We start from the raw sequence: 19,781 nt of genomic DNA, 5'->3' as shown, positions 1-19,781 counted from the left end.
ACATTTAACTATTAATATATATTTTAACAGGAAGTTTCAGAGTAATAATAATACTATTTATTATCATTTTAAAATTGCTAACTATATTATGTAGTTTATGAGGTGTGTTTAAAAATGAATTTAGTTTATATCAAGCAATGCCAAAAAAGTTTGCTTCCAAAATGTGACACTTGGTATTACTTAAATATGTGTTTTAAACTAATAAATGAAATAAGCAATATAAAAATTGTTAATATACATATTTATTTTACTAGTTGTTAATTTTTGTCTTGAACCTGGTTAAAAGCTGATACCTACTGAAAATTAAAAAAATAATCTTAAATTTTAGGAGAAGGTTGTCTCATGAAATTGTATAAAATTTAAAGCAACATAAAAAAAATGTTATAACTAAAATTCAAATTTTTGTACTTTGATGGCTATAAATGCTACACATTTTTTTTATTTTAAGTGAAAGTATAAAAACATTTTAATATTTAGCTGAAATAAGTTATTATTCTGTTTTCCAAATTTTAAAGTTGCATTAGATAAGGTAAATAAAACTTGTACGTGGAAATCATCAAAAAATTATTTAATTAATTTACAAAGGAGTAGTAACTCTGTTAAAGTAATGTTAATAAAAATAACAGTGTTAGGCAAAATTAACGAGCTTTTAAAGTAAAACTATATTTCTTAAAGCTTAAACCTAATGCTTTTAAAATTAATCAATTTAGCAGTTAATTTTTAAAAAATCAATTTTTATTTAATTGAAGAAAACTTAATTTTGTTAATAAAATGCAAAAATTATTAATAAGTTCTAACAATAAATAATATAGTTAAATAAAATAATTAGTGTTATAAAATAAAAATTGTATACTATTAACTTAAGTTAAATTAAAAATAATTTGCTATAATTTACTTTAAAACCTAAATGGGTTCAACTGAATCTTATCAACTTTATTATAGTATTATGATGTTTACTAAAAGCTTTCTTGAACAACTTATTGTCATAGTTTTTTAATACTAAGAAAATGTAGGCTATTTATTTAGAAAAGCATATAAGTAAGTTTTGATAATAAAAAAATAAATAATTTTTTATTTTAATTTAACATTTTACAAAAAAGTTGTATCTAATTTTTTGGATTTAAAAGATTTTTAAGTTTCAATTGTATGGAAAATATAAGATTTTTATTTTCAATAATTAATCAGGGCTGCCACATACTTATGGTACCTAGGGTAGCTCAGGGTGTTTAAAGGTTTTGAAAATCTCAGGACAAATCAGGATACTAAAGTTTTTTTTTTTAATCAGGCAACTACTTTTTGATAAAGAACTCAAGATAGTTTTAAGTGTTTTTCATATCTAAAATAGCTTTAATTGATCCTATTTACATATTTTGTTACTCTATATAACCAGTTTTGTACAAGATTTTTCAAGTTATTATTTAAGTTTTTTTAGCTGTGCGGCTAGCTCTTTACTACTAATAAACAATGTTGTATTTGCCCCAGAGGCAAGTAAACTTTTTTTAAGGTTTTTAAATCTCAAGATGACTCTAGATAGTTTGAGGTCTATCAGTATAGTTTGTTTTTGACTCAAAGAGTAGCAACCCTGATTAGTTAATGTTTTATGAAGTACAATTAATAATAAATTTTAAAAAACATAAGTACTGTATTTTAAATAAATAAATAAATAGATGCTTTCTATAACAAGTTATTTAATCTATTTTTTGCCAGTTTTTAGGTTTCTATTTAACACTTCCACCTCCTACATTGTTTAACTAGAATCCCTAGATTTTAAAAATAGTTATTAATTTCAATTGAAAATGTTGAGTTTTTAGAAAAAAAAACATATAATTAAATTGAATATATCTAAATGTGTAAGTTGAACTATAAATCTTTGAATATATTATAAAGTCACAATGACAGAGTTTTGATTTTGTGCCTTAATAAATAAAAAGTTTTTTGTTTTTAATTTTTGTTTTATCTACTTAAATGTTGTACTGGTAAAAAACATTATATTATATGTAACTTATTATATTTTGGTTGTAAAAAACTCAAAGTTCTTCATACATATTCTCAGCTACTAACTAATAAAATAGTTTTTTTTCACAGTAATATCTGAAAATAGGATTTATTTTACTTTCTTAACTTTTTTTAATGTTTTTAGAGCTAAAAACACAGTATTAAATTTTCAGACATTGATAACTAAAATGCTGCTGCAACTCTTGCAAAAAAGCTCATCTCTTGCCAGAAAACTACCAGCACAAGCGTGTTGGCGGCTCTACTCTGTCAAAGCCATTGACGGCAATCCAACCCTCCCACCGTCCGAAAAAACCCCAACAATCAACAAGGACGAGCCTGTTGAAATGGAAAACCCCTTCAAAAGGGAAAACCAGATCTGCACGCTGTGCGGCGTCCATATTGACTACAAGAACTCCCAGCTCCTGTCTCAGTTCACCTCCTCGTTCACCGGCTTGCTGATGCCCAAGGAGAACGTCAACTTGTGCGGCAAGAAGTACCAGGAGCTGGAGAAGGCGGTGGAGAGGGCGCAGCTGGCCGGCTTCCTGCCGCTGCTGATGAAGGAGCCCATATTTTTTGACGACCCTTACTTGGGCAGGGACTGGAAGAAGGCGAGAAGGGAAGAGAGCCTGAAGCAAGTGGAGAATTAGTGGCTGGATATTTGTTAGAAAAATTGTTTAGTGAAAAGTTAATGCTTGTCGTGTAGTGTTAGCTTTTTTTTTGGGAACAATAGCTTATGCTTATTTTAAACACTAAGTTAATGAAAATATGTACTTTAATATTTTGTAAATTTTACACTGACTATGTTTTGCAGTTTTTCTGTAGTATGGTCTTAATTATTTAAAACATTGTTTATGAATTTAAAGATTTTAATTGTTTTTAAAACAGTTATTTATTAAGCATCTAAAACTATTTTCAGGATGCTAAATTCTATAACAATCAGTTTACTAGGAAAGTTAGAGTAATATACTAGATTATGTTCTTTTTATTTTTTTAGGAGTATATATTTTGTGTTTTTGTATAAAAACATTTAAATTATAAAAAGCTGATATTTTTTTCAAGTTTTATTAGTAAATTAATAATATTTAATTATAAAAATTTAAATGCTATGTGATTAGCTTTGATAATCTAACTGTCAATTAGTCACTTGTGTTGTGCAAATTTTTATATCTGAAGTTTTTTAAATAAAAATATTTTTTTTACAGAATTAATTAACTTTAACATGAAAGAAGTTAGTTTTAAATAGTTTCATTCCCAAACTTAGGGGCGATTTTGGCTGGTATCAGGGACAATAAGTAATAAGAAAGGAAAAAAGTAAAATAGCAAGAGTTAATATGGGGGTATTAATTTAAAAAAATTGGTGATTGTGAAAGTGGGTTTGGAAACCCTGATATACACCCCTAAATAGTTGCCAGTTTTTTTTGAGAAATTGCCTCATAATAACTTCAACAAGACATATTAAATTTAAACATAAATCATGTTGATTATTCAAGATTTAGAACTCTTTACTGCTGGAATTCTGCCAACCCTGTACTACAGCATGAAAATAATTATAATCAGTTGATAAGGTTGAAAATAAGTTAAACTAGTTATTTACAGTCTAATTAAATGTTTACATTATGTGACCAGAAAATTGCAACAAATATTTTCACTATTTTAGAATAGTTACTAATAAAGTAGTTTTTGAATGTTAATTTTGTAATAGTAAGTAAATGTATGTGTTATATGAATATAATGTAATTATATGCACACCTAAATTATGTTATTGATATTTAGAAAACTCTTGTCATTTTTGTTATAACTTGAATGAAATTTATTTGATTCAGTTTTCAAATAAATTTCATTTTGTTATTTTTTCTCAATTTTTGCTCTACCACTTATTATTGTTAACTTTATAATGTTATTTTGAATTAAACGTTGTGTTTTGACTTTCACTTTAGCTCTAAATTAGTGTAACATTTCGAAGTTTATAAAAACAAATTTAATGTTGTTTATCTGGATAATATAAACATTGCAAGTCAAAAATTGAAGTTGTATTTAGTGTCTTTGAATTGTTTTGAGTTTAAATTACTAAAGAACTTGTATCATTTTTAGGTCATTTTTAAAGTTTTTTAAACTTGTAAGTATATTAAAGATAAAAGTAAAGTAATTTTAAGTATCTTTACATAAATTAAGGCTAGTTTCTAGTCACCCAGCTTTTTTGCATAAAACAATGACAGCCCTGGTGTTCTAAGATCCTAGTTGTATAATTTATTCAAAGTTTTCATCATATAATTAGGCATTTTATTTTTTATTAGACTTTGATATTTAGCTTTGTAATAGAAGACTTATTTTCTTCAGTTTATTGTTTTTAGGCACTAAGTATTTATAAAATAAATACAGTTTAACTTAAAAATAAATTGAAGTTAGTTAATTTCGTTTTCCTTAACAGAATAAAAGCATATATTTTGTAAGTTTTAGTTTAAAACTAGTTTACAACTAAAAGTTTTTTTTTTCCAGTATTATTTTTTTAACTTAATTTTTTGAGCTTTAAAACTTTAAAATACCTTTAACATATTAAAAAATATGTACTTATAATAGTATTTAACTTGGTTTTACGTTTTTAATGTTCATTTCAGCTAAGTATATCATTATGTCGGATGTGAAAAAAGAACAAACAGAAGTAGAGGTCAGTTTTTTGTAAATTTGATTTCTAATAACCTAAGAAGCTAATAGTAGGGAAAATGTTCAAAATCCACCCGCGTTCAAAATCCACCCAGTCAAATTCGAGAACCGCTTACCGATCGAGGGTAAGGGTTAGGGGTAACAGTGATAGTGAAAAATAAATAAAAGATAAATATAAAAAATTGCAAAAAAAAAATTAAATAAATTAATAAATAAAAAAAAAATTGGAAGGATTTTGATAGGATACCAATAGTAGAGTTGTCTGTATAGAAGAAATTTATTTACTTCTAAACAGTAGTTAAAAAAAATTCTATGGTAAAGTGGTTTTGTTTTAAGCAATAACTTTTGTAACAAAGTTTTAAAATTGTACTTAACAATAAATTAGACCTAACAATTTTTACATTATTATTGAAAAAATAAACTCAATTCATGTTCATCAATTGGCCCAAGGCTTATGGCTTCACTTTTTTAATTTTTGTTTACTTTTACACAGGACCAGTGGCTCTTAGTCTTTATACAATATATTTTATTTCATTCGACCAGTTGCTCTTGGTACCAGAGTATTTGAGGGTCACCAATTTAAGACTAATATTTCAATTATCTTTTAACCAGGGATTTCAACTCATTTTTTTAACTTCATTCTATATATCCAGCAGGACCAGTGGCTGCTAGTGCCAGAGCATTTAGAGAACAGCAAATTGAATTGTTGATTTGGTTGGGCCTCATGCTAATTAATGAACCTCTGTTCTTAGAATTTAAAAATATTTGAAGATAAGTTCATCCAATTTCACAAGTTTTTCTACTTAATTTTCAAGTTCAGTATTTTAAATTTTATACATGATTAGTGGCTTTTGGTACTGGAAAATCTGAGGGACATGATTTAGAATAGATATTATTATTTTGTTTGATTTTTTGGCAATTGATGAACTTTTTTTTTCTAATATGTTCTCACAGGATCAGTTAGTTAGTTATATAAGGCTGTTAGTACCTGAATATTTGAGCGACAGGGGATTAAAATATTGATTAACTTTAGCCTATTTTAGATTTAAAAAACTGGTCCAGGGCTTCCAACTCAATCTTTCTTCGTCATTTCAATTCTTCATTTCCACAAGACTTCAATTTCAACTGATTTTTTTCAACTTTAGGATCAGTGGCTGTTGGTGCCTGAATACTTGAGGGACAGGGGCCTGCAGAGGCAGCACATCCACTCGTACAACGACTTCGTCAACAACCACATCCAGAAGATCGTGGAGGCGAACAAGTGGGTGAGGTGCAGCAACAACTCCCGGTGGTACCTGCACTACACCAACATCAGAATCGGTGGGATTTGCATTGAAGAGTTTTTTATAAAGTGCAATTTTTGAAAGTCAATGCTTGTTAGTTTTTTTTTACTAAACATCGAACTGAAACATATCGTTCACAGAAAAACCCACGCAAGAGGACCCAAACAGCACTGTGTTGAAGCAAGTCCCGCTGTACCCTCTGGAGTGCCGGCTGAGGGACCTGACGTACAGCGGGAACATACTGGTCGATTTCGAGCACGTGGTCGGGAGCGAAAGGTGCTTCAAGAAGGACTTCCCGATTGGAAAGTGAGTTTTTTGTTTGTTTTATTAATAACAGGGTTGCCACTTTACCTGGAAACGATGTACTTTTAGAAACTGGAAGAAATTTTGGAAACCAGGAGAAAATTTGTCAAAAGTCAGTGGCAACCCTGTTATAATCTTCAGCTTTGAATATTTACAGCAGCGCTTAATGTGCTTGAGATTACGCAGAACCATTAAAATGGTTATAATTATAGACTTTCCCCATTGAATGGAGTTTTACGTGTGTTTTGATTGTTACTTTTTGCCTTAAAAACGATTAAAGAGGTTTCAATGATAGTATATTAAAATTATAACCAGTTTTTTACAAAAAAATATTGTAAACTAATGAAAAGCATTTAAAAAACTTTTGTAAGTGGAAAAAATACGCAATACATAAATACTTTTTGAATTAGGTAATTTGAAATGGTTGAAATTAAAGTTATAATCTTTAGATTTAAATGTCGGCACTCTCATGCTTGAGAATACTCAAAACCATTACAGTAATTATAATAACATACTAATATTTGTCTTGTTTTCTACTGATTTATTATATGGCCTGCTAGTGAACTCATCTTCCCAGAATTAAAAAAAAATCGTCAAGTGGCCCAGGGCTTCTCACATTAAAGAAAAGTAAAGACAAGTCTTGAAAACAAATAATAATATGGTTATTAACAAATACTATTATATAGAATGCCAGTCATGTTAAGGAGTGAGAAATGTTACTTTTATGATAACAGTTGTAATATAAAAACAAATACTAATAATCTTGGATGTCGATCATGTTAAGGAGTGACAAAAGTCACTTGTATAATAACAGTTGTAATATAAAAACAAATACTAATAATCTAGGATGCCAATCATGTTAAGAAGTGACAAGTGCCACTTGTACCAGCAGAGTGAACACCAAATGTACCGCATGAAGGAATGCCCCAACGATCCTGGCGGCTACTTCATCACCAAAGGACAGGAAAAAGTTTATTTGTTTAATATATGTTAAACTTTAAAGTTATTAATTTTAATTTTCAAAATTGTTTCAAGTGTTTAAAAGTAGCTTTTGTATAGTTCATAGAAGCCAAAATAAGCATTGTATTTAAATTAGTGATGTACCGGACTCACTATCCGGGTCCGGGTCCGGCCGGATATTGCCATTTATGTCTGATATCCGGATCCGGCCGGACTCTAATTTGAAAAAAAAGTCCGGATCCGGTTCCGGCCGGATTCTAATTTGAAAAAAAAGTCCGGGTCCGGTTCCGGCCGGATTCTAATTTGAAAAAAAAGTCCGGGTCCGGTTCCGGCCGGATTTTAATTTAAAAAAAAAGTCCGGATCCGGGTCCGGCCGGATCCTAACAGAGATCCGGCCGGACCCGGATCTAGTTAGTAAAAAAGAGCATACTGAAAAGTATTTTTTTCAAAAACAAACCCTGTGAAAATTAGTAAGAGTCATTTTCGTCAGTTAAAATTAAACACCTACCGTGATTGGCTCATTTTGTACACGTGACTAATTTACATTTGTTTACATTTAAACTATAAATAAACATTTCATGAAATGCAACTCTTTACATATGTTGTAAAATTGAAAACTTTTGAATGAATACTTGCATTATTTATTGTTTAAAGTTGAGCTCAGAGAATATTTAGAGTTAATATGTACGAGCCAATGAGAATCATATGACGAAATGTTTCAAACTAAATACTTATGCAACAAAACATCAGAATATGACAGGCAGTTTATTTGTAAGCAGTTAGTTAATTTGGTGTGTAGCTTGAAGCAACAAAATATCTTGAACGTTTTTGTGAATGCTTATTGTAAGTAGTGTTTTGTTTTAAAAGTGAATATTTCAACTGGTGTTTAATTGTTAAATATTTAAGCCAGGTTTATAGTTTATTAAAAATTTTACAGTTTCTTGCTTACTAAACATTTTATTTAATTTTTAGTTTTTTGTTTTATGTATTTTGATATAGATTTAAATAGCTTCCAGTTTTTAAAGTGTTACCAAAGTAATTAATAATTTTGTATATGCTAGTATTTCTTGTTGTGTTTTATATAAAAGATTCATCACTCAAAACTGTCGTGTCTGATTATAGAAAGTAGTCTCAGTTAGAATTTAGTATTTGTTAGATATTAATTAAATAAGGTAGGATTTAATTATGATGGGTAGTACTAATAAGTTAAGTGTACCACAATCAGTCCACAACTTTACTACCAAATTGTCAACCTTTGCTAGCTGTTCTACTGATTATTAGATTAAAGTAATTTTTCAGTTTTTAAAAACCTCATTCTGACTCAGGCTTGTTTATACTCACTCTAGCTAGTTTTATTGACTTAAACAGTGGCAACCCTGCTAGTTTCAAAATTTTTAGGAATTTTAGAAAATCTTGGACTGCCTCAGGCTAGTTTAGTTTTTTATAAAAACTCAGGCTAGTTTTCTTTTAGATTTTGAATGAGTTTAAGCTGATCCAGTTTTCAATATTTTGTAATTTTCTAGTGTATTTTGTTCAAGAACTTGATTTCAGATTTTTAATTGTAAACAACACCTAAGTTTGTAAACTTTGTGGCTAGCTGTTCTACTTATCATTAGATTAAAGTTCTTTTTTTTCAGTTTTTAAAAACCTCATTCTGACTCAGGCTAGTTTATTCTAGTTATGTACCGGACTCACTATCCGGGTCCGGCCGGATATTGCCATTTTTGTCTGATATCCGGATCCAGCCGGATTCTAATTTGAAAAAAAAGTCCGGATCCGGTTCCGGCCGGACTCTAATTTGAAAAAAAAGTCCGGGTCCGGTTCCGGCCGGATTCTAATTTGAAAAAAAAGTCCGGATCCGGTTCCGGCCGGATTCTAGTTTGAAAAAAAAGTCCGGATCCGGGTCCGGCCGGACCCAAAATTGTGGGTCCGGTACATCACTAATTTAAATATGGTACGTCAGCAAAATAAAATAGTTTAAAATATTGTAACGGTTAGTTGTTAAATAAAGTTTAAAAATTATAACTCAACACATATGCTGTTTAAAGACTACATCCGCTGAGTTAAAAAGTAACTCTTTAAGAATAACAATTTTCGTAGTTTCAGAACGGTCAAAAAGTTTGCCTAAAAGCTATAACAGGTTTGTGTCTGTAGCGTTCGAAGCTATAACAAAATGATAACCTGCTAATAGTGAGCATATTTGCTGAGTCAGCAAAAGAAATATTTTTTCATGTGTATTAATTTTGAATATTAAAACTTTTTTGTTACATGTTTGGTAAAGGCAGGTTACATTAAGGGTGCAGATAAAAGGTACGTAAGTTTTTGCTGACTCAGCAAACACGCGAGTTTAATTAAGGCTTTCAAAACAATGCATCAAACTCAGGTGATCATGATGTCGGAGCAGACGATGAAGAACCGGCCGGTGGTGGAGTACGACCCGAAGGGCGTGGCCAAGTGCTTCGTGCACTCGAGCACGGTGGAGACGAAGACGAACACGAACCTGGTGCAGAAGAAGGGTCTGGTGTACGTGCAGCAGAACAGGCTGAAGGAACCCGTGCCCGTGGCGGTCGTTTTCAAGGTTATATTTCAGTTAAATTTGTCACAAAAGTAGATTGTTTACCAGCAAACGTTTAAAACTGAAGTTGTAAGAAATTTTCTGTTTGATGAACGCACAGTAGTTTTTTTTGGGAAACACTGCATTTAATCATTAGAAAAAAAATGTATGTTTTGAAGTTCTTCAAACCGTAAATACCTTATGCCAACTGATAATTTTTTTCTTCATTTTGGAAACCTTGTCAAAGAAATTCTTCCGTTTAATTGATTTTTTTTTTTTCAAGAAATAGTTTTCAAAGTTTTCTAAGCGTCCTAATTAACATTTGAACAATTCTAACATTTTTTTGTGTCGAACAACCCTGTCAGCCAGCGCCCCTTTTCCAAAACTGCTAAAATCAAGCGCCCGAACAAAGAAGCCAATTTATCAAAAACATATTTTTTGCAGGCCATGGGACTCGTGGCGTTTCAGGAGGTGGTCCAGATGATCGGGTTCGAAGAGAGGATCTGCCAGAGGTACTGCAGGGACGAGGACGAATGCATGAGGCTGAAGGTGAGTGAAACAGAATGATGTTTTCATAGCTCAGTTGGAGTGTGTTGGCTCGTTTAACACACATAAACATATATCAGTGTAATAAAAGAAGGATGCTATATAATTTGTTGTTATTATATATTCCAGTGAACTTGTTTCGCTAGGATCTTTCGTTAGCAAACGCTCAAGTTTATATTTTGTATTTTATATGAGATGCACGTTGTTAAGGGCATATGGGGTGAATAATTTTTTCAGTTTGATCTTGTTTTTGTTTAAATTAAACTAACCCACAAGTTGCTTTGAAAGATTCAAAATAACTTTTGAGATATAGCCAGTCAAAGTTGAAGACTACAATGGGTTTCTTACGGGAGGCGCAAACTAAAAAGGCGAAAAAGGAACCTTTTTTAGTATCCGACTTTGACCGGCTATGTCTCGAAAGTTATTTCGAATTTTAAAAATTTGTAAAAAGCAACTTGTAGATTAGTTAAAACTAATCAAAATGAGACAGTTTGTGATTTACCACCCCATGCCTTTAACTTGTTGAAGCTGCTTTTAAAATATGACTTTCTTTCTGGTCGTATGTCTGTTTGGTTTAATGCTTTGTTAAATGTTAGATTTTAAACAAAGTTTAACATTTGTTATAAATTTAAGCTAAATTGTAGACGGTTTTATCATAGTTGTCCAAGTATTTTGACTTCATGGATGATAAGTTATTCTTTGCGCTTGTGGTCACACATCAAAGTCAAGTATAATTCGCATCATCAGTGCAGAGGTTGTAAACACTAAAAAAAATTAATCTCAACAAATTGATTAAGCATTGTGTTGGTATTCTGTTCATTGATGAACTTAGATTACTGCGTTAATTGGCTCAGGGCTTTTCGCGCATAAAAAGTAAAGAAAATCTAAGTTTCTAAACATGAAAAATAAATTCAGCCAAACTTTTTAGATCAAGACTGGCGTTGGAGTTTTTGCCAACCAATCAACAATTAAATATTCGCTTGAACATTTTATAAATTTGCCTTCTGCCAATTGATAAACTTAATTCCCGGATTTTTAAAATCCGAGAAGACGATCTCATCAATTGGTCCTATTGGCTTCTTGCAATAAAAAATCCGTAAACAATAATTTTAGTATTTTTTTAGATCAAGACTCAGGAGCAGGCGCTGGAGTTTCTGTCGACCAGGGTGAAGTCGATGATGAACTTCGCCAACAACAGGAACAAGTTCAAGGGCGCGGGTAATTGAATTGATTGTTGATATTTTCTGTTTGACATTACATACGTTTGAAGTCAAAATTATTTTTTAGCAATATGCAAATAACACTCAGTGTAAAAAATCAGGTATGTTACACGCTGTTTTCATCAGTGGATACACAGCTATAAATCAATATAACTTTAACTTGTAAAGTAACAGTAGCAATAATCGTAATACTAATTATTAAAGCTGATTAAATACAAACATATAAACACCAAAAAGAGCATTAAGTAAATAAAGCAACACTATAGTCAAATTCTTTTTTACAATTTTCTTTTTAATTTTTTAGTATATTCTATTTGAATAATAATTTATTATAAACTGATGATTTTTTTTTTATGTATGAAACATTGTTTTAAATCTTGAAATAGTTTGAGTGATGTTAATTTCCTGATCAAAAAGTTGAGATTTTTAATTGTTATCTTTAATATTTTTTCTACCACTTGTTAAGTTTAATTAGTTAAATATAGGTAAGTTAATGTACAAAAGAAGTGAGTTTACGCGAGCCCTATGCAAGTTGATAACTCATTTTTTTCTATATTTTTAAAATCTGGAAACACAAGCTTGTCAACTGGTAGAAGGCGTGAAAAAAGACCAATTATTTTGTTCTCTACAGATCATTTGTTAACTGTTTGTAAATTTAAAGGTAAGTCGATGAAGGACCGGAAGATGGACGAATGCAAGGAATGGCTTCACGATCAACTGATTTGCCACATACCAGTAACTCCGAGGTGGGATTTCACTAAGAAGGTTATTTGTTTATTAAATATTTTATTTAATTAGTTTATCACATACCAGTAGTTCTGAGGTGGGATTTCACTAAAAAGGATATTTGTTTATTAAATATTTTTTTTATTTAGTTTGTCACTTACCAGTAGTTCCGAGGTGGGATTTCACTAAGAAGGTTATTTGTTTATTAAATATTTTATTTATTTAGTTTGTCACTTACCAGTAACTCCAAGGTGAGATTTCACTAAGAAAGTTATTTGTTTATTAAATATTTTATTTATTTAGTTTGTCATTTACCAGTAACTCCAAGGTGAGATTTCACTAAGAAAGTTATTTGTTTATTAAATATTATATTAGATTAAATTTATCATATAGGTGCACGGTGAGATTTCACTCAGAATGTTTGAAAGTTTATTTTTTTGTTATGTAAGAGTATGCAAGTTAAGGCATCCGAAAAAGGAGTTGTTGCAAAAGTGCGTTGATGCATTGCAAACTTTTTTAAACTAATGATTTTCAAAGGCCCCTAGCACTGGGAATTAGTAACCCTAATTACTGATTTTGATGAACAATATTTTATAAAGCACTGTTTGGAAACAATTTTACTTCATTAAAAAGTTTTATTGATATAAGGGCTTGTAGTAGGTGGTAATCAATTTAAAAGTTGAAACAACTCAATTCATTCAAATTAAAATCAAAAAAGTAGTAGTGAGCAAAACAATTAATGTCAGTTTAAACTGGTTTTAAATGAAGATTTAAAATTTTTATTTTAAGAAAATTTAATTTTATTTACCAAAAAGTTATTTACAAAGTAGTTAATAATTAGTTTCATCATAAAACATACACGAAATATAGTTTAGCAACTTGAGTTATTCAGGGTTTCCAAAAAACCTTAAAACCTGGAAAAACCTGGAATTTGATAATCTAGGCTCAAAAACCTGGAGTTTTTAACAACTTTAACGTGTTAAGTAGTAAAATTTCAATTTGACTCAAATAATCTATCATATAGACTTGAACTGTTTTTCTAATTAACAACAACAAACATAACGATTAAAATATTAACAGAAGTTATACATTTTTCTTTTTTTTTATATTCAAGATAACAGTTCTACTTTTCACATAACTTACACCTTCTTAAATTTTGCACAACAGGGGTTGTACCTGGCAATGATGGTGCGGCAGATGATGCTATTGGACGAGGGGATGATCAAACCCACCGACCGCGATTACTATGGCAACAAGAGGGTGGAACTGGCCGGTCACGTGAGTTTTGTTTGGTGTTTTTTTTTAATGAAAAAAAATAGCAATTTTGTGAAAACTTGATAAAAGTTGTTTGGATTTAAAAGTTTTCAAATAAGAGCGTTTGGCCAACGGGCCTAAGAAGTCGGCTTATATAGAAGTTGAAACGTAAAAAACTACTTGTTTTCGAACAGCTTTGAATAATTTGTATTGTTGATTGAAAAAAACAACAACGAATTGTACCCTGGACTCGCTTGTTTTCAAGATTTCCAAAATTCGAAAAAAAAACAAGTGCGTCCGTTTGCACGAAATAGTTTTTTTTTAATTAAAAGAAACCACAAACTTCTCCAACAGATTTTGTTTGTTTCAGCCTTCCGCCAATCGATAAACTTGTCCACCCAGATTTTAAAAATCCGGGAAAATAATTTCATCGATTGGCGCGCGGGGTTTTAAATTAGAGAAATCAGAAAACTAGATTTGAGGGTGAAAGCTAACTTTAACATCGCATCACAGATGGTGGCGATACAGTTTGAGGACTTGTTCAAGCGCTTCAACGACGAACTGGTCAAGTACGCCGACAAGCTGATAAACAAAAAATCCGCTAAATCCTTCGACGTCACCAACTACATGAACAACAGGAGCATCACGTTGGGGCTGACCAACGCCATTTCCACCGTTTGTTTTGATTTTGTCACCACTTGTGTTTCTAAATATATTTTTGGTTTTTTAAACATTGAAACTCACCAACTTGATTTCCACTGTTTGTTTTTTGATTCGTTGAGTTTTGTACATTTTCATTAAACGCCTTCCGCCAATGGGTGTTTTCATTCTCCGAGGTTTTAAAAATCTGGGAAAATTAGCGCGTGCATTGGCCCAGGGCTTCAAACTCAATTTTTCAAAAAACAACATTCCAAAAACCCCCAACGTTTAAACCTTAACCAACAGGGCAGTTCTAGTTTCAACAAAATTAAACATTTCAAAAATCCCCACCATCAAAACAAAATTTATTTTCACGAACAGGGCAAGTGGTCCATCAAGCGTTTCAACATGGAGAAGAAGGGAGTGACCCAGGGAATCACCAGGTACAGCTACATATCAGCCGTGGGAGCCATGTGCAAGGTTACTAGCATTTTTTTCTCAATTAAACTTGTGTACATTTTAAAGTGACACTTTCTTATTTGTGCTTATTTCCAACTGTCATTCAACTTGTTGTTAAAAAAAAAAATTCAAGGTTGCCAGTGATTTATTTTACAGTATTATGGTGATCGTTTTTCTATTCACATCTGTTATTGTCGTTCAACTTGTTGCTGTTTCAGGTGAACTCGCAGTTCGAAAAGACGAGGAAGACGTCGGGGCCCAGGTCGCTGCACGGAAGCCAGTACGGCATGCTCTGCCCCTCGGACACCCCCGAGGGCGCCTCTTGCGGTGAGTGTCTTTTTCTTATTTTTGATTATTTAGCTTATTAATAAGTACGGCATGCTCTGCCCCTCGGACACCCCCGAGGGTGCCTCTTGTGGTGAGTGCCTTTTTTGTTTATTTATATACATATCTATTTTTTTAGTTTTTATTATTTTTTTGTTTTGTTCGTCGGACTATTTTTTTTTTTGGTGTTTTGTTTTTAAATTAGCTCAGTTGCTGTTGAAAGTGTTTTATCATCTGCCTGTTGACTCACACGAGGTGCTTGTACTTAGGATACTACTGAAAGCCACTGTTATTTTTTATATTATTTAAAGTCATGCAAAGTGGTAACAAGTCAAGTACCTTTGTGGTCAGAACTTTTTACTTTTATTAGTATGTTGCCAGTTGACGTACCCGTCTTCTCAGGTTTTTGAAATAAAAAATGTTTTGACAAGGGTTAAGAAAATACTAATTAGGTGAAAAAAGATAACAGTAACTGAAATACGAAATAAATAATAATAATTTGCAGGTTTGGTGAAAAACTTGGCGCTGTTGGCTCACATAACTGTCGAGAGCGAAATCAAATCGATCGTTTCAATTCTCTTCGGTCTGCTGGGAGTGAGAGACCTTTTCAGCGTTAAAAGTTTGTTTTGATTGTTACTTTATGCGATTATGCACGTTCGTTGTAAATTAATCTGTTATACTAATACATTGTAACTGAAAAATTAGAATATAACTATAAGTTTGGAAAAACATTATAATTGCAGCAAGTTTTATTTTTAAGTGTCTCGTTATTTAGGCTTGATTGAATAACTGTAATAAATTTTTATGTGAATGATGTTAAAGAGTTGGAATGTTGTGTTCTATTTCAGTTTTTATCAGCTTTCATAATTTTAAAGTTGAAGTAAAGCTAGGTTCAAGTATCACGTGGAAACAAAAGCTTGCAAAAATAAGTCGAGAACGAGCTGCCAATAAATAACTACCTGAAGTTTGCATTTTACACTTTTTGAGGTGCATCATTGTTTTAAAACCTTCTGCCAACTTATTTTCCCAGATTTTAAAAATTTGGGAAAATAAGAGCGTCCATTGGCTCAGGGTTTCCAACCGAAATTTAAAAACAGTGTTTCCAACTCCTTTTTTTAAACATAAAATAATTTTGCAGGTCTGATGCACCTGCCGGAAAATTTCGTGGTGGCGGTCAACGGGGAACCCATAGGACTGACCGACGACCCAAACGGGGTAAGTTGTTTTATTTATTTTTACGGATATTAGCTTTTTTTGTAGTTTACTTCGTTTTTGTTTATTTATTCAATAGAACTGATACATTTTTAACCATTTTAGGTTGTTTGTTCTATTTGTTTTATTTCACAGAAGTTAGGTTATTTTTAGTATTTTACTCGACTTGTATTTATTATCTTTATGGAACTTACATTTTACTTCAAAATTTTTAAGGTCACCAGTGATTTTTATTTGTGACAACTTTCTAACTCTTTTACGGTGACCGCTTTTTCTGTTTATACCTGTTTTCAACCATCATTAAGTTATTATTATTATTATATTAAGGTGACCGATCAATTGAGAAAGCTGCGCAGACGAGGCCACATAGACAAGTTCGTGTCCATTTCGAAGTCCAAGCCCACCAAAACCGTCAACATCGCTTCCGATTCCGGCCGTCTCTGCAGGTTTGGTGACGTTTATTCATGACTAGCCTCTGCAGGTTTTATGATTTGTTACATAATACATTGTTAGTACGCAAGAGGATGAGCAAACTGTCACACATTCTTTTTTTTTTTGCAAGTTTTATCTTATTTGTTTTAAAACTAGTTTATCCCAAAGTGTATTTTTTTTACAACGGTTAGAAACAAGCTTTTTCAAGCATGTTAAGATCGTTTGTTTCTAGACCCGAAGATCCCGTGCCTTATTTCCCATTTTCTGCAGATAAAATACTTTTTATTTAATTACTTATATAATACATAAGGTATTTAAGACCTTCTGCCTATGATGCTTTTCTTTTGAAAGTATAAAATAAAAAGTGCATATCTAGGCATCCGCTGGTACAGGATAATTTACGTAAACAGAGATTTTTTTATACACGATAGCGTTTCGTTGAAAATTTAACAAAAATTTAAACTTATTATTCTTGCCGTGCATCAGTTTTCGCAGTCGTCTCTGCAGACTTGATGATTTGTACATAATATATTATTATTATAATAATTATAATATATATAAGTTATATATAAGCCTTACCTTAAGCCAACGGGTTGGCTACTGTGGCCAGTTGACCACTAATTTTTTTTTTTATTGCCTATTTCGTTTTATATTTCAAAACAAATCTATCCTCAAACGTATTTTTTCTTACGGTAAAATTAAGCTTTTAAGTCATGCTAAAATCGCTGTTTTTAAAGAGCTGCCGATCCGACGTTTCCCACAGATTTCAGAATCCGGAAAACAAGAAAGCCTACGTTTTCGCGGTTGAACAATTTTTGTTTGTGCGTATTTTTTCAGGGGTCAAACGATCCAACGGTCGGGTTGAAAGAGCGGCTTTAACAATGTAAGACAATAACAAAACTCAACAGTCCGTTAATAAAATATTGAATCAAAGTTGATTTTTTAGCGTTGATTTTTAATAATTTTGGCACGGGAAAGCTCATACAACAACAAAAAACGAATATGGGCCTTGAATATTTTTTCAAATAAAATTTTATAACAAAATATTTTGCGTCAATTTACAATAATTTTGGCACGGGGTAGCTCAAGCAAAAACAAAGTGAACCTTGAATATTTTTTAACAAAAATCAATTAACATCAGAATTTCAACAGGCCGTACATCATAGTGGACAAGGACGGTGAGCCGAGGCTGACCGGGAAGCACATCTTGGAGCTGAAGGCGGGCCTGAGGTCGTTCGACGACTTCGTCGAGCTCGGGCTGATCGAGTTTCTGGACGTAAACGAGGAAAACGACGTGCTGGCCAGCTTCTACAGGAGGGAAATATTAAAAGGGTTTAATTGCTCTAACGAAATGTGTTTAATGAAAAACTTATAAGCTTTGATATATTTTGGGTTCTTTTATTGCTCTTTTAATGCTTTAGTAAAAGGTTTTCAGTATATTTTTATAAAAAGTCGGGTTCGTGTTTTATTTGTTTGATTTTAAAAAGAATTATGACAAAATAAACCTGCAAAAATGTCATTTCAAAACCCATCATAACAAGAAAAGCACCATAACGGGTTTCGTGTTTGTTTTTTGAGATGCATCATTATTTTACAGTTTTCTGCCCAGCGGACGCGCTTAATTTTACAAGTCTGGTGAAGTAAGCGCGTCCGCTGGGACGGGGCGATTTTAAATTAAACAGAAAGTTTCAGGTGGAACCTGCTTTAACAGAACTAATCTCAACAGGAAAACGACCCACTTGGAAATAGACCCGTTCACCATGCTAGGCGCGGTGGCAGGCTTGATCCCCTACCCGGACCACAACCAATCGCCGAGGAACACTTACCAGTGCGCCATGGGTAAACAGGCCATGGGTTGGTTTTATTATTTATTTAATAGTTTTGTAAATTTTATTTATTTCAATTAGTAAATTTTACTCATCGTAGCGCCATGGGGGAACAGCAATGGGTTGTTTTTGACTTATGTTGTTTGTTCAATACTTTTAAATTTTCTTAATATTAAATACAGGAATAGGTTGGTTTTGATTATTTATTTCATATTTTTCTATTTTAATTTATTTTAATTTAAATATTAAATGATACTTATCAGTGTGCTATAGGTAAACAGACCATAGGTTTGTTTTTATTATCCATATTATAACTGTTGCAATTTGTTTTAATTTAAATAATAAGTTTATACTTTTTAGTGCCCTATATAGTAATATAGAATAGCTTGCTATTATTGGGTTATTTAAATTTAATAAAAATTAGAGTTTGATTTTGATGAGTTATAATCAGTAGTTTAATGTAGTTTACTTTCTTGAAGTCAACAAGTGTTTCATTAAAGTGTTAGTAGCTAGTTTAAACAAGTTTCATATTTAAGATGATGAATAGATTACTGATTTTATTTTCTGGTGACAAAATTGAAAAATGGGCCACAGTAAAACTTTTAAAAATCACTGAGAACGCAACAACCAAAGTCGATAAAAATTCTTTTATCCTTTAATCGGGTAAACTTGTTTCACTAGACTTTCAGTTACAATTCAGCATTTATTCCTTGTTGAGTTCAACTTGGCAAAAGTTAACGTTTGAAAAATTTTCGGTTTAAGTTTTTTACTTGGATTCATTTGCTTTTATGTGCCTTTTAAGCGCTGAATACACAATGTTTTTTTTTGATAAGAAAAGAGTTAAGTTTTAGAATTCAGATTACAAACGTGGTGGAAATAGTTTCTTTTCAAATTGCAGATGCGCGTGGGAATAGTTGTTTAAAAGACTTCTGCCAATGGACGCGTTTATCTTCCAAGATTTTAAAAATCTGGGAAAATAAGTGTGTCCATTGGCTCAGAGTTTGAAACCGAAATTTTAAAAACAGTGTTTCCAACTGAGTTTTTTTATGTTTTAAATAACAACTTTCCAGGTGTTATCGGATTCAACCAAGAAGAGAGAATCGACACGGAACAGTTTTTGTTAGCCTACCCACAGGTAAGACTTTGTTTGATTTTCGTCCCTTGTCGTTCAAGCTTTCATAAGTACATTATTTATCGGCTTTGTTGGAGAAAAAGTAGCTTTAAAAAAAATCTTAATTCTGCAGCTAAATTTTTAACAGCGTTCATTTCTCCTTTTCGGGCTCGTGATTAGTGTTTGAAGGTGAAACAACTTAAGTTGGTAAATGTTTGCGTCAACTCGCACGGTTTTTACATTTTAACAAAATGGTGTTTCACAGAAAACAGGCAC

At 31.6% G+C, this 19,781-nt stretch overlaps 2 protein-coding genes across 2 annotated transcripts in view; both read left to right on the top strand.

Annotated features, from left to right (window-relative positions):
- The first annotated feature begins 2,172 nt into the window (after positions 1 to 2,172).
- LOC145840630 (small ribosomal subunit protein bS18m-like) lies at positions 2,173 to 3,199 on the top strand. The gene has a single exon (XM_082947947.1). The coding sequence runs from the start codon at positions 2,184 to 2,186 to the stop codon at positions 2,640 to 2,642; it is 459 nt and encodes a 152-aa protein (XP_082804073.1). The 5' UTR covers positions 2,173 to 2,183; the 3' UTR covers positions 2,643 to 3,199.
- A 1,425-nt stretch (positions 3,200 to 4,624) lies between these two features.
- The window catches only part of LOC145840655 (DNA-directed RNA polymerase III subunit RPC2-like), a 32,917-nt gene continuing 17,760 nt past the window's right edge, over positions 4,625 to 19,781 (top strand). Inside the window, exons 1-18 of the mRNA XM_082947976.1 lie at positions 4,625 to 4,660; positions 5,802 to 5,976; positions 6,080 to 6,245; positions 7,089 to 7,212; positions 9,586 to 9,780; positions 10,201 to 10,305; positions 11,427 to 11,520; positions 12,184 to 12,287; positions 13,416 to 13,526; positions 14,016 to 14,177; positions 14,523 to 14,621; positions 14,819 to 14,927; positions 15,430 to 15,543; positions 16,063 to 16,139; positions 16,464 to 16,582; positions 17,721 to 17,900; positions 18,295 to 18,422; positions 19,465 to 19,529. Of these exons, the coding sequence (XP_082804102.1) occupies positions 4,625 to 4,660; positions 5,802 to 5,976; positions 6,080 to 6,245; positions 7,089 to 7,212; positions 9,586 to 9,780; positions 10,201 to 10,305; positions 11,427 to 11,520; positions 12,184 to 12,287; positions 13,416 to 13,526; positions 14,016 to 14,177; positions 14,523 to 14,621; positions 14,819 to 14,927; positions 15,430 to 15,543; positions 16,063 to 16,139; positions 16,464 to 16,582; positions 17,721 to 17,900; positions 18,295 to 18,422; positions 19,465 to 19,529 (2,163 nt within the window). The remainder of the gene's footprint in view (positions 4,661 to 5,801; positions 5,977 to 6,079; positions 6,246 to 7,088; positions 7,213 to 9,585; positions 9,781 to 10,200; positions 10,306 to 11,426; positions 11,521 to 12,183; positions 12,288 to 13,415; positions 13,527 to 14,015; positions 14,178 to 14,522; positions 14,622 to 14,818; positions 14,928 to 15,429; positions 15,544 to 16,062; positions 16,140 to 16,463; positions 16,583 to 17,720; positions 17,901 to 18,294; positions 18,423 to 19,464; positions 19,530 to 19,781) is intronic.

Source organism: Thalia democratica, chromosome 7 (assembly GCF_965202585.1).
Source record: "Thalia democratica chromosome 7, ktThaDemo2.hap1.1, whole genome shotgun sequence".
In the NCBI taxonomy this organism is placed as follows: domain Eukaryota; kingdom Metazoa; phylum Chordata; class Thaliacea; order Salpida; family Salpidae; genus Thalia; species Thalia democratica.
This window is presented reverse-complemented; position numbering and strand designations above follow the sequence as displayed.